At 44.5% G+C, this 13,021-nt stretch overlaps 1 protein-coding gene across 1 annotated transcript in view; it reads left to right on the top strand.

The window, feature by feature from the left end:
- Positions 1–13,021, top strand: part of SYN2 (synapsin II) — a 158,017-nt gene that overhangs the window by 106,020 nt on the left and 38,976 nt on the right. The window contains exons 2-4 of the mRNA XM_057705271.1: positions 4,937–4,994; positions 6,256–6,347; positions 8,517–8,673. Of these exons, the coding sequence (XP_057561254.1) occupies positions 4,937–4,994; positions 6,256–6,347; positions 8,517–8,673 (307 nt within the window). The remainder of the gene's footprint in view (positions 1–4,936; positions 4,995–6,255; positions 6,348–8,516; positions 8,674–13,021) is intronic.

Below are 13,021 nucleotides of genomic sequence, written 5' to 3'. Positions count from 1 at the left end.
GCTCAGGGAAGGAGTTAAACATTTATAGATATGATGATTATATTTGTACAGGCCTTAGCTCAGCGCATATGCCAATAGGACATAATCAACATTTAAAATTCAAAATGATGGAAAATCCAGGGCTCATATGGATAGTCCTTTGTCTGAAGTATTGTTACATAATCTAGTGGTCTGAGGCTGGGGTGGGGGAGAGCTATCACAGATTATTAGACAACTGATTTTGAAAGGTGATAACAGATGATGATGCTATGAGCCAAATATCATGAGTAGATAATAAATGGGATGCAAGTTCAGAAGAGGAAGAAGACTTGTTGGCTGTGATAATAGTAAAACAGCAATAATACCTGGTACATGAATGTTTGTTGCATTTTGCTAATAGTACTTTACATTTTCATAACATTTCAGAGTTTCCAAAATACTTTCATGTCATTTATTCTCATCTGGCTTCATTGTCTTCACAACAGCCTGTGAGTCAGGTATTATTAAATGAGTTAAAATACATAGAGTACTTAGGATAGTGGTTAGTATATAGTGAATGTTTGCTGTTGTTACTAAAATCATTAGCCCTGTTTTATACATGACAAAACTGAGGCTCAGAGACGCTGTTACTTGCCCAAAGTCACAGAGCTGAGAAGTGATAGAACTAGGCCTAAACTCAGCTCCCCTGGCTCCTATTTCTAGACTTTTCCCCATTTTCCTATGCATAAAGAGGGAGTACTTAAGCTGAGCTTGCCAAAGTTGGGCCAGGTTTTGAGGCGGCCTTAGCAGAGAAGTCTCTGATGATGTCTCCTCAGCCCCATGAGCCCTAGTTGGCAGGTGGATGGGAATTCCTCAGGGTATTCTGTGCCTTGAGTAAGAAGAGTTAAATCTGGAAGCCTCTACTCATTTTAGCAGTAAGGGGAGATGGTTCATTGCCTGGTCCATCAAGGAAGCTGCAAGCCATTAAACTCACATAGATCCTCAGCTGGTAGGCTTGTTAAGAAAATGTTACAATAGGGGGAAATTGACAACACAGGCACCATAGATATTTTTAGTCTGTGCTTTAAGGATGTACATCTTGGTTTCTGTTTAGATTGAGCACAGGGGGTGAATTTGGGTTGATTTGACAAGACTGGCAGTCAGAAAGTCCTTACTGAGCACCTTCTCTGTACCCAGTTTAAGCAAGGGACTGTGGGGAGTAACTAAGGGAGGTGAAGTAACTTTCCCAAACTTTCAGACGCTGGGGAGAGTAATGTAATCTTTTTCTTGAGTCGGGGGCAGTGTGCTGATATCAGTAAAAGCTTGCTGTCTATTCCCTGCACCAGCAATTCTGCAATAAATTATTATCCTTCTAATGTACAATGTGGTGACTATAGTTGATGATACTGTATTGTATACTTGAAATTTACTAAGAGAGTAGATATGAAGTGTTCTCAACCCACACCCACAGACACAAAAGGTAAAAATGTAAGGTGATGGGTGTGGTAATTAACCTGATCGTGGTTATCCCATTTCACAAAGTATACCTATACCAAATCATCGTGGTGTACACTCAAAATATTACAGTTTTATTTGTCAATTATACTGTAGTAAAGCTGGAAAAAATAATTTATCTTATGAATATATTGTTAAATGTAAGCCATTGTAGCTCTGTTTGTAATAGCAAAAACAACCCAAACACTGAAAATCTAAATGCTCACCAGTAAATATTGGTTAAGTTACTGTATGACCTTCAAATGGAATTTCATGCAGCTATTACAAAGAAAAAGGTCTTATCAGTATGTGCTGAAAGCATATCACTAAGATGTATTTTTTTAAATTGAAGTAGAGCTAACTTACAATATTATATTAGTCTCATGCATACAACATAGTAATTCAATATTTTTATACATTATACTCTTTCAGTTATTATAAAATAGTAAATGCAAAGATACCCTATGTTCATGGATTGGAAGAATTAATATTTTAAAATGTCCATACTACCCAAAGGACTGATATATTTTTAAGTGTAATAAAAAATTAAGGTTCAAAAAAGAAGAGTTTATAAAGCATGATGCCATGTGTATGTTTGAAGCATATATGTATGCAGATATATGCACACATTTTCCCCACACTGGAAGGATATGCTTGCAACTGATAATGGGGAGTATGTGTGATGAAAGAGGAATGGGAAGGGAAAAACATATTTTTCATCTTATCCTTTTACGTGCTTTTGAAGATAGATTTATTGGTTTAACCATATGACATGCCTTTTTTTATTTGTTTGTTTTTAATTTAAGGCACTTGCCTGTGGTAACACGACCAAAAAAAGTGTATAGCTGGGATTCCCACCCAGAATGTGATTCCAGAGCCCTGTGATCCAGAACCCCTCTGGATTCTACCACACTGCTTCCTAACAGTGGTCTTTAATGATCAGGAAGTAATCTTGTCAGTTGCTTATAAGTTGCAAAAATTTTTCATGAAAATACGTGGGAGAATGTGCTTATTCCCCAGAAGAAGCCTCTATGCTCCGTTGACTGCCATCTTGGCTCTTTTTCTATAAGATTGTGGTTCAGCCAAGAGAGGTCAGTGACCTGGAGCCAGGAAACACAAACTAAGGTTTCCAACAGGACAAATTACCTTAAGGAAAAGGCATTAAGTTAATTGGAGAGGTGGGGGTGGGGAGAAGGCATGAAAACAGTATCATTAGTCAACTTGGTCAACAGGCAGGTGCAGGAAGTGGCAGATAAACGCAGCCAGAATCTATAATTATACTTCAATATCAGTGTTCAAAACCCACAAAATAAATGAGTGAATTAAAAAACTTGGCAGTATCTAAGTACCTAGGTATAAACTCTTAATTCTAAGCTTAACTCCTATGAACGTCTCTGTGATTTGAGCATATTATTTAGCTGCTCTGGGTTTCTTTCCCCATTGGTCAATTGGACAGCACTGTCTATCTTGGCTGCTTCACAGAGTTGTAAGGAACAAATAAGGCAAGGAATGTGCTTTGAAAGTGCAAGGCTTCATATCAAATGAGAGGTTATTGTTAATGCCTCTGAGACTTAACCTCACAGAAGGAGAGCTATTTTGAGACAGGAAGATGGGAGGAAGCATCAGAAAAGCCTTGCTGGTATCAAGGTAGACACACTTCACCAACACAAGGAAGGAACCTCATGGGATCATTTACTCCAGTTCCTTCTGTTTATAGTTGTGGACAAAGACCTATGGAGTCCTCAAGATCTGCAGAGCAGTGATAGTGCCATACATAGACTATTGTTTAAACCCATAAATAAGATGGAACAGTAAAAGGGATGGGATGTGCTATAGGCCCCTTGCCCGAGGGGCTTGCCTAAGCTGTGAATGTTGAACAGGGTTCTGGAAGCAAGCTGATGAAGCTTAGTAAGGAACTGGGTCAGAGGTAGGGGGATGGACTTTAGTGATCCAGCTCCAGGATGGCTGAGTGCCTCTGAGGAGCAATTTGAGGGTAGCCAGGGACTTGGATAGGACAAATGACAACTTCCTAGAACAGACTGTTCCAGAACCAGAGAGGAAAGGAAATAGCCTGGCCTCGTCCTGGGTAGTTCACAGGAACTGGGGTAGGAAGTATTTGTAGTGGACCTAGTGCTCATGACATCAAGTCCTTTTTGAGCAGAAGAAGGAAAATGGGAAAAGAAACATGCAACACAGCATACGTGACAGGTCAGTTTTTGTAAGAGTGGGATTGAAGATGGTGAGAATGAATGAGCAGAGGGAGACTGCTATGCAGCGCCAACGACTGTGGACTCAGACTTGGGTGTGAATATTGGTTCTGTCACTAACTTGCCAAATGGCCTTGAATATGCCACTTTCATCCTCTGAGTCTTGGTTTCCTCATCTCAAAAATGAATATCTTTCTCCCTATCTCATAAGTTGTTATGAGGATTAAATGAGATGTTCTTTAAAGCAACCAGTACATAATTCCTAAAACATGATGCCCAATAAATGTTAGTTTGTCCCTTTGTTTTGGAGAGAGACTTTTAGAAAACCTCTAGTGAAACATGTTAATTTGAAATTTCAAGCACTGGGAAGGCAAGCCCAACCTAGAGCATATGGAGAGGCCCTTTTTACAGATGGAGAAACAGCCTAAAAAGGCAGATAAGAAACTCTTATAAGAGAGGAGGGGTAGATGAAGGGCAGAGTAGCAACGGCTATAAATATAAGCATAAACCCAGTCCCCTTACCAGCAGCTGTAATGTGAGGTTCCTCCAGCTCTGTCACAAAATGGGAAGATAATAAGTACAGTACATCTAGGCTTGACTCATTCTCTTGACTATTCAGAAATATAATATAGGTTCTGTGTTCAATGATAATAGCTTTCCTCAGCCTCTCCTCACTGCCCCCCCCCCCCCCACTTTTTTCCTGGTGGAAACTCTCCTTCATTCATTGATTGTCCTTTAACCCTTGTTTTGTTGGTTGTATTTGCTTTTTAAATTACTAATTGCCTCAAATCCTTTTTGGAAGTATGGATTTGAAGAAGTAAAATAATAACAGCTTTTTTAGAAACTAAAATTCCAAGGGTGGAAACCAATTAGAAAATCAGAGTGAAACACAGAATGGGAAAAGATAAAGAAACTATAGGGATGTATAATATTAACCTCGTCTTTACCAGGAGTAACATTAGGGAAATTTCTACTTCTAGACTTCTTTTGTAGCGGAAACACCAAGGATGTTATCATAAAATCACAAAGCCTGAAAGTGAAGGGCCTTTTGGTTTATTTTATAGAAAAAGGGGAGGCCGTGGTTTGCGTGAGGCTCTCTCACGGTGATCCAATAGCAGACTTAGGGTCTAACCCTGACTCAGGTCTCTTGACACTCATTCTGGGATTCTGTCTGCCGTGATCCTCATCTTTGTGAGAGTGAATTTCTGACCACAAACACCTGAACAAAACTAATTTGTGTGGGTTTTTTGTTTTGTTTTTTTTTTCCTTTTTTCCAGGGCCAAGTGCTTTCGGGGAAAAAAAGTCCTTGGAGATTATGATATCAAAGTGGAACAGGTAATGAGCCTGGACCCCAGGGTTGTGTCTGCATCATCATTGGTCCCTCTTGACATTCCAGAGTGAAGCATCTAGTTCTGCCAAGTGGAGATCAGTGTCCATCACTAGCTTCTAGGTTCTCCATCTCCTCCCCCACCTCTTCCAGGACTTTTCTCTCTATGAGACATGGTCCTGAAGGCTGCATCTTTCAACTTCCCTGACTTCTCTTCATGGCTCTGGTATCTGTAGAGAGGCAAGCAGTGTGGCTCTTAGGGCCCTTTGGGGGAGCAGGGTTCTCAGGCTGAGGAACACTTCAGAGGAATGTCTTCTGAGGACATGGCCACACCTCCATATTGCTGGTGGCATGGTCTTGCTGGGTAGGCACACGTCTGCCATTCAAGTGTGTGTCCTCCAGTGGTGCCTCCTCTGTACCTGAAGCTACACTTCAGAGAGAACTTAGAAAAGAACACCTCCTGGTTTTAATGCAGTGAGGTCCTGAAAGGCTCATTTTTTATATTCCTGTACCTTTTGTTTCATGATAAATAGAGATTAGGTCCATTCGAGTGGAGAGGGGGATGTCCAGTTTAAACAATGCAGGTATTTTCTATGTAATGAAGTTACTCATCATTCCTTACACGGTGTGCTGTGATTTACAGAGTACTTTTCCTATCCATTGTTGCATTCAGTTCCTAAAATAACTTGTTAGATAGGCAAGGTTTATAAAAAATTATTCCCATTCTATAGATGGGAGAAACTGTCCACCCAGAGAGAGCAAGTAACTTGCCTGAACATCTTATGCATCTAGTTGGGCTAGAGCAGAGCTAACGCCCAGTTGCCTAAACTAAAACTTCGTGCTTTTATGTTGAAATTGATAAAGGGCATGTTTGCCCCAGTTTGCATTCCCACTCTGTAGAGAGGCAGCACAAAGGATACTGGGGAGAGGGGGGAGTCTGAAGATCTGATTTTGCTCCTGTCTCTGCCAACAATAAGTTTTGTTTGTCCAGAAAAGTCACTTAATTGCTACCTAACTATCTCTGCCCCTCCTGCCTCATAGAGTAGGTATGAGAGTTAGATGAGATCAGTTTGTGAAAATGCTTTGCAAGCTGTAAATAAATATTTGGTGGAAGGGATCCTGCTGCTGCTGTGTGGAGGGCCTTGCAGAGTCAGGAGACTGTGGGCTTACTCCCCTACTGTTATTTTTATTTATTTATTTATTTATTATCATAGTAAAGACCACATAACATGAAATCTACACTCTTAACCAGCTCCTGTTATTTTCCAGGCGGAATTTTCAGAGCTCAACCTGGTGGCCCATGCAGATGGGACCTATGCCGTGGATATGCAGGTGCTCCGGAACGGCACAAAGGTTGTCCGGTAAGGTCCTTTCTGTCCCCGGGGTCATTGTCACTATCTCCAGAGTTACCATCTCTGGCTTGCAGTAGGATAGCATTGCTGTGTATAGTGTATAGAACTTGATGATGTGTGCTGTGTGGAAGTAGAAGAAGGCAGAGAAAGCCAGCTCCTGCCCTTAGAGAGGTCTTAGTCCAAAGGTAGAGAAAACTTCATGGACTCAGAGCTCACTTAGCTGTAACTTCCTGTCAGAGGTATTCCAGGACTCCAGCCCCATCTCAACCAGTGCAGCTCTGGGCTTTTATCTCTGAATATATTTCCCCTGCTTTAAAAAAAAAAATTTTTTTTTTTGAAAACCTCTGCTCTGGTTCAGCCTTGTATTTTACATTGATTTGCTTAGATTCACTCAGTAAGTTGGTAGCTGTGTTCTGTGTGAATTCTCTTAACTCTCAGCCCTGTGTTCTTTCTGTATTCCAAATTCCTGGGAACTCATAAGTCTGATAGGAAAGCCTGGGGTTGGAAGGGACATGGTGGGTGGAAGAAAATTTGCAATTACAAAACACTTACATTCCAGGTGGGGTGCTGGGTGACTTACAGACGTCATCAATTGTAATACAATTCTGTGCAGGGAGGTGATGAGGATTCCAGATGAGGGAGAATGTTATTCTTCCCTGGGGCTGAGTGTGGCTTCAGGTTTTCAGACATCAGGGTCTTGCTCCAGGAAGAGTCTTCACGTCACCTTTTCCCTACCTCAATCTATGCTACCCTGACACTGAGGCCACCAGTGTCCAACAGGACCTGAGTTCATGACAGGGAAGGCAGAACTCAGGTGTCTGGAGCCTAATGTCAGGAAATGTGAGCTCATCCATCCTGGAGACTGGGGAAGACAGAAAAAGAGATGTCTGTCCACGTGGGGTGAGCTCAGGAAGCTCCTTCTAGAGAGAATGGTGGGCTCCTCCACCTGCAGATGGAGTGAGTCATGGGGGTACATGACCCAAACAGGTGGTGACAGGAAGGCCCATATCAGGATGCTGGGAGGGATCTGGCAAAAATAAGGCAGACCCTTCCAGTTACCAGTGTGGGGATTCAGAAGCTGACTGCAAGCCTAGAGCTCAGTGCCCATAAATGGGATATAAGGTTTGGTCTCAGGCATACAGCCGGAGCCAGTTTCCCAGAACTGGGGCACAAGAATGTCAGAGTACATGCTGCCTGACTTGATATGACTCTCCCCTGAGGGACTGAGGAGAAGTCCTTCCTCCCCAACTTTAAAAGACTGATCTCTGAGCCCGGGTGGGGCTGGAGAATTAGGTGGGAATTAGAAGGGTGCCTGGGCAGAGAACTGGGTAGGTCATTGCACGTGTGTGAAATGGCCAAGGCCTAGAGCCTTGAGGGCAGATGCTGCCACAGAATTGACTCTGTGGGAAGGTGGGGTTCCTCTGGAGTCAGGGCATGAAGATGGGGGCTCTGACCCTGGGGAGCCCCTGGGCCTGGGAGCTCTGCTGGCTAGAGGTGAAAAGCAGGGAGCCTTCCCATGCATGGGAACACTCTGTACTCTCAGTGCTTCTGTAACCAGTTGTTCAACCTCAGTTCTGCGAAAAATATTTGCACCCCTCCCTAGCGTCCGCTTTGGAAGAATAACATGGGGAAGTCTGGCATCTGTTCTCAGTGTGGACCCCTGCTCACCCAGGGACCTGATGAGGGCACTGCCTATTTTAAGAAGCAGCTTTAAGGAGTCAGAGCAGGACGCTGAGATCAGGGATCTACATGGCAGGGTGGTGAAGTCAGCCAAGTGTGTTGTCTTCACAGTCTGCTGGGAAGTACCAACTCTGGAGCCACAGGAGCTTCAGCTCTCACATGCCCCATGGGGACAGGGAACATTCTTGTTGACTTAAGATGTGAGGGTCTAAACGTATTTCTTCCCTCCTGAGGGCCTTTGCACCTTAGAAAAAGGCAATGCTTAACCCAGAGGGATAAGAGAATTTCAGAAATCTGTTCTTCAAATCTCCTTTGAGGAGTGCCATACGCAATACCTCATTTCCTAGTCCATAAAAGAATAGTAATGATAAAATAAGGGGCTTAGCACAGGTAACCCCTAAGACCCCTTCCCTGTCTTGGGCTTTGGAGATGGGGGACAAGAGGATGTATAACCTGAGGTGCTGGTTGACGGCAGACTTGCTTCTATGTTCTTACCAGGTCCTTGCGGCCAGACTTTGTGCTCATCCGGCAGCATGCTTTCGGCATGGCGGAGAATGAGGACTTCCGCCACCTAATCATTGGCATGCAGTACGCAGGCCTCCCCAGCATCAACTCCCTGGAATCCATTTACAACTTCTGTGACAAGCCGTGGGTGGTGAGTGCGGTCCCCTTCCCCCAGGTAAAAGGGTAGGACCCAGGTGCTTTCTCTTCCAGTTCCCCAGGAGGCACCACGGGTGATCCGGATGCAGTAGGCACCAGCTGAGAGGATGTGGGAGAAGCTTCAGCTGGGACAAGGGGTAGGGTAGGCTCTCACAGTAGGGCATTGTCATCATGGGCTGGGCCGCCTTTCTGCGGAGTGGATCTTAGGCCTTACAGTGAGGTCACACAAAGATTCTGTGAAGAAGCCCTTACAGGTCTATAGACTCTGCCCTTAGCCATAGGATACAAGAATAAAAATACCTGTTTTTTGTCTCTGAAAGGTCTAACCATTGGAAGGGCCTGAGGCCAGAGGGGATCAAGGGGATTGTCCACCTCAGAGGGATGTTAGTGTCAGAGTCCTACCAAGGTTTCAACAAGCTTAAAATGAGATTCATCCATACACTTATCAATCAGATGCTTACATGTGCTGGAAGTGCCCTTAGAGATCATTAGCTCTCACCCCTTCATGGCAGAGGTGTGAAAATTAAAGAAGGAAGGTAAGGAGTATAAAACCACTTACTATGCGATGCCGTCTTCTGAGATTTTCCCACATTAGCTTCACGTAATCCTCACAAGACACTTACAAGGAAGATATTACTGTTATCATTATTATCACTTTTTACAGAGAAATGAGGCCCAGAAAGGGTTAAGAAACTTACCAAAGTTACAGAACCAAGATTTCTCTAGATCACACTTTCTCTAGCATAAATTGGGTTTCCACGTGAGGAAGAAGCTGGTCTGGTGTTCTCTTCCTTGGGCAGTCTGGAAATCTTGGAGGTGGTGGAAACTTTTTGAGCAGAGAGAAGAGTGGAGCTGGGAGGGCAAGTGGCCTGTGATGTTCCTGGGCTGCTCTGGCGTCCCCAGCTGAGAGGATCCAATTCCTATAACTTTACTGCTCCCGGCTGGTCCTCTTGGAAGGAAACACCTGCTCCTAATCACATCCTCCTCTTGTTTTTCAAAAATCATTTCAGCTCTCACATACTGGCTTGCCACGGGTCATAGCACCAGTGGCTGGTTGTGAAGTTCTCAGACCCCAAGCCTCTACACCACTTAGGGAGCTGGAGGGGGTGCTTTTTTTAAACTAAATGGATCCATCACCTCTGCTCTTACACCTGAACTCAGGTTTCCTGTTCCCTTGGAAGCCAGGGAGACCTGACAGTGTGAGAGAAAGACCAATGAGCAAGGAGTGGAAAGATCTGGGAGCTGCTATAGTTGCCACTTGCTCAGCCTTTCCCTCTGTCTGGCCTAAGGATCTGGAGTCCTAAAGTTTTGCAGAAACAGGCTACAGGAATTGTGTCATTTGAATGAGTTGCTAATCACAGATGAGCACATATGAGGCCTTCACCAAGTTTCCCCTTAGTCACATGACCTTTCCTACTGCACTCATGTCCTAGCCTTTTCCTCCCTCACTCCTTCAATACCTGTTAGAATTTGGCTCCCTTGTAGCCACACGTAGTGATTCTGCTATTATGAGCTTTTCTCTGAGCGCTCTCACTAATCAGCCTTCTGACTAAACCTCTCTGTGCCCCAGTTTCTTTGTCTGTAAACTGGGAATAATTGTAGTACCTGCCACCAATTTGCCAGCCTGGTGTTATAGTCCCCTAGTAGTAGGGATTTTAAAGAAACTAATTCCCTGCTTTATGTTCCAAAACTATGCCAGAGGCCAGGGAGAGGCGGATCAGAGAGCCTGTGCCTGGGGCTTAGCCCCTTCTGGGATCTGGGATCTGGTGAGGGTTCACATTCTCACCCGTCCACAATCCCAGCACATTGCTGTTGGCATCGCATGAGAACAGCAGGGCTCCCTGGCCAGACACCAAGTTCTCCCTTCATTTTCACTAAGCAGCTGCCACACTAATGGCATTTTTTATATTGTTCTCTGCCTGTTAATGGGAATGAACAAATTTGGTGACTGTGAGGGAAGGGTTCCTCTGAGATGATGACTTTGATGCATATTTTCTAAATTTCTTTACTGTGGCTGCTCTTGGTGTGAGGAGAGGCCTCAGCTGAGTTGGGAAAGGCTCTAGCTTATATCACCATGTCTCTGAGCATATCCACTATCTCATAAATTGGTCAGGGCAGGCACACTGGGATTTTGGAGCAGAAGTAGACCTATCAATGAAAGTAGCATTCCAGAGAGCAAGAATGCCACCATCCAATATTGCTGCAAATTTATCTGAAAGTCCTGTCACTCCTTCTGAGTTTTTTTTAGAGACAGATACCTAAGAGTGGAATTAAAGCATTTTATTTCTGGGAGGGATACGGATAACATATTAAATTCAGACTGATCTTGAAATCCCATTTCATCCAAGAAATTTTTCCTGATACATTGGATAAGTGGTTATACTGAACATTGTCTTCCTATTCATTGCCAACAGCACCCTCAGCTCCCAAATCTATTCTTTTGTCTACGCATAGAGGAAATAACCCTTATCAGATATTACTTTTGTTTAATTGGTGACTGTGTGCTTGTGATTGAATTTCAGTTTCCTAGGAGGCAGGGGTTAGATGCCAAGCCCAGAACTTTGAGCAGAAGGGACTACAAGAGGTGGAGGAGGGTAGCGTGAGCTCCCAGCGACCCAACTAGTGCCTGGGAACTAGCTGCCATTTTAGTTGTGGCTCTGCCAGGACTCTGGGAGCCCGCCGTGGGCCTTCCTGGCATCGGTGTAGTATCTGTGTAACTCTCCCACATGCTGGGAAGATAGGGCCCCACATGCCTTGGTGCCATGCCAGGGTGTGGGCTGCAGCAGGACAGAGGTTGTGAGGCAGGGCTGGCATCAACTCTCTGGGGAAGCTGGAGAGCCTTGGGAGCTCAGGCAGGTATCCAGACGCAGAGCAGGAGCCCAGCCAGGCTGAGATGTGCAGGCAGGACTTAAAGGTCAGATGAGGTGGTGGAGAGAATCAGAGAAGGCAAGAAAGGTCTCAGGGGTGGTCTTGACAGTCAGAGAAAGTTGAAGAACCAGAGAATGGCGAGGACAGCAGGGTACAATGGCGAATGCACAGGGCAGGAAGAGACCTGGGCGCTGTCCCAGTGCAGCCCCAACTCCAGGCGTGATGTGGGAACCTGCGCTTTCCCTTGCTTCTCTAGCCTCAAAGTGAGATGTCTGGTATAGAGACTCTCTAAAGTCTCTTCCAATAATAAAATCTTAGGGGCTTGAGTGTCCATCAATCATACTTGCAGCCCTAGAGGAGGCCTTGGAGATCTAGAGTCACCAGCTGCGTGTCACTAAGGGAAGTGACCCAGAAATTCCAATGTTTTTCAGCATTTCAAAAATAACAGATTCTGTGTCTACTCACAAAAGGACCGTAGCAGATGATCCCTTAAACAACAGTTTGATTATGGAGTTTGAGAGGAAATGTAATAAAAGGGTTCTTTTGTGGTAAAAAGTTTGAGGAACTGATCAAATTCAGTTCTCTCATTTTATATATGAAGAAAATGAGGCCTGGAGAGGAGAAATCATTTGGCCAGGGACACCTAGCAAGTTCAAGGCAGAACAAGAATCAGAAGACTCCAGTTTTCTAACAACCCAGTTCTGGCTTTTAGTGTCTCCCCGCACTGGCTCATGTGCTAATAACATCCCTGATAGAAAATAGGACCCGAGCTTTTGAAAAATGTTCTAGCTTTCCTTTCTCTAATAAATAGAAGGTAGGTTTGATCTGGCAGCTTTTCCTTCTAGCAGTTCCAGGTATTAGTGGCTTAGAGCGTGAACCCAGTGGCACTAGAGAGAAGAAGCTGGATTACCCCTGCTGCCCCACTGGGGGATCACCCCTGATCACCCCACTGGGGGTGGGGGTGTGTGTGAGTGGATTGAACTGGAAAGTTTCCTGTGGGAAGAGCATGGTCTCTTTAGAGCCCTACTCCTGCTACGTGAAGGAGTAGGAAGAGTTATGGGTTAGGAATAAAGTGGCCTGGCTATGAATCTGGCTCAACTACTGTGTGACCTTCAGTGAGTGACCTCTCTGGACCTCAGTTTCTTCACTTATAAAATGTGGGGGGCAGGGGATACTAGGGGGTGCTACATGTTTGCCAAAGGCAAACTCTGACACTTAAGTATGTGTACTTCACCCGTTCCCCATGGAGCTGTTCTGGCTTCTCATAGGTGAGGTGTCCAGTGAGTTCAGTTCTTAGATGAGTAGTAAGTCCCAGACGACTGGATCTATCTTTCCTGCATTCCATGACTCCATTCTCCCTACAGGAAAAAGCTACCATTCCTTTGCTTGGCATTTGAACTTCCAAGACTGGGCCCCATGTTACCTATCCAAGTAATGAAGATGGCTTCATCACTTGCCATCTCTAGAGATGAAGG

The sequence above is a fragment of the Hippopotamus amphibius genome, chromosome 13, assembly GCF_030028045.1.
Source record: "Hippopotamus amphibius kiboko isolate mHipAmp2 chromosome 13, mHipAmp2.hap2, whole genome shotgun sequence".
NCBI classification, from domain to species: domain Eukaryota; kingdom Metazoa; phylum Chordata; class Mammalia; order Artiodactyla; family Hippopotamidae; genus Hippopotamus; species Hippopotamus amphibius.
The sequence above is the reverse complement of the archived record's forward strand: the minus strand, read 5'-3'. Positions and strand labels throughout refer to the sequence as shown.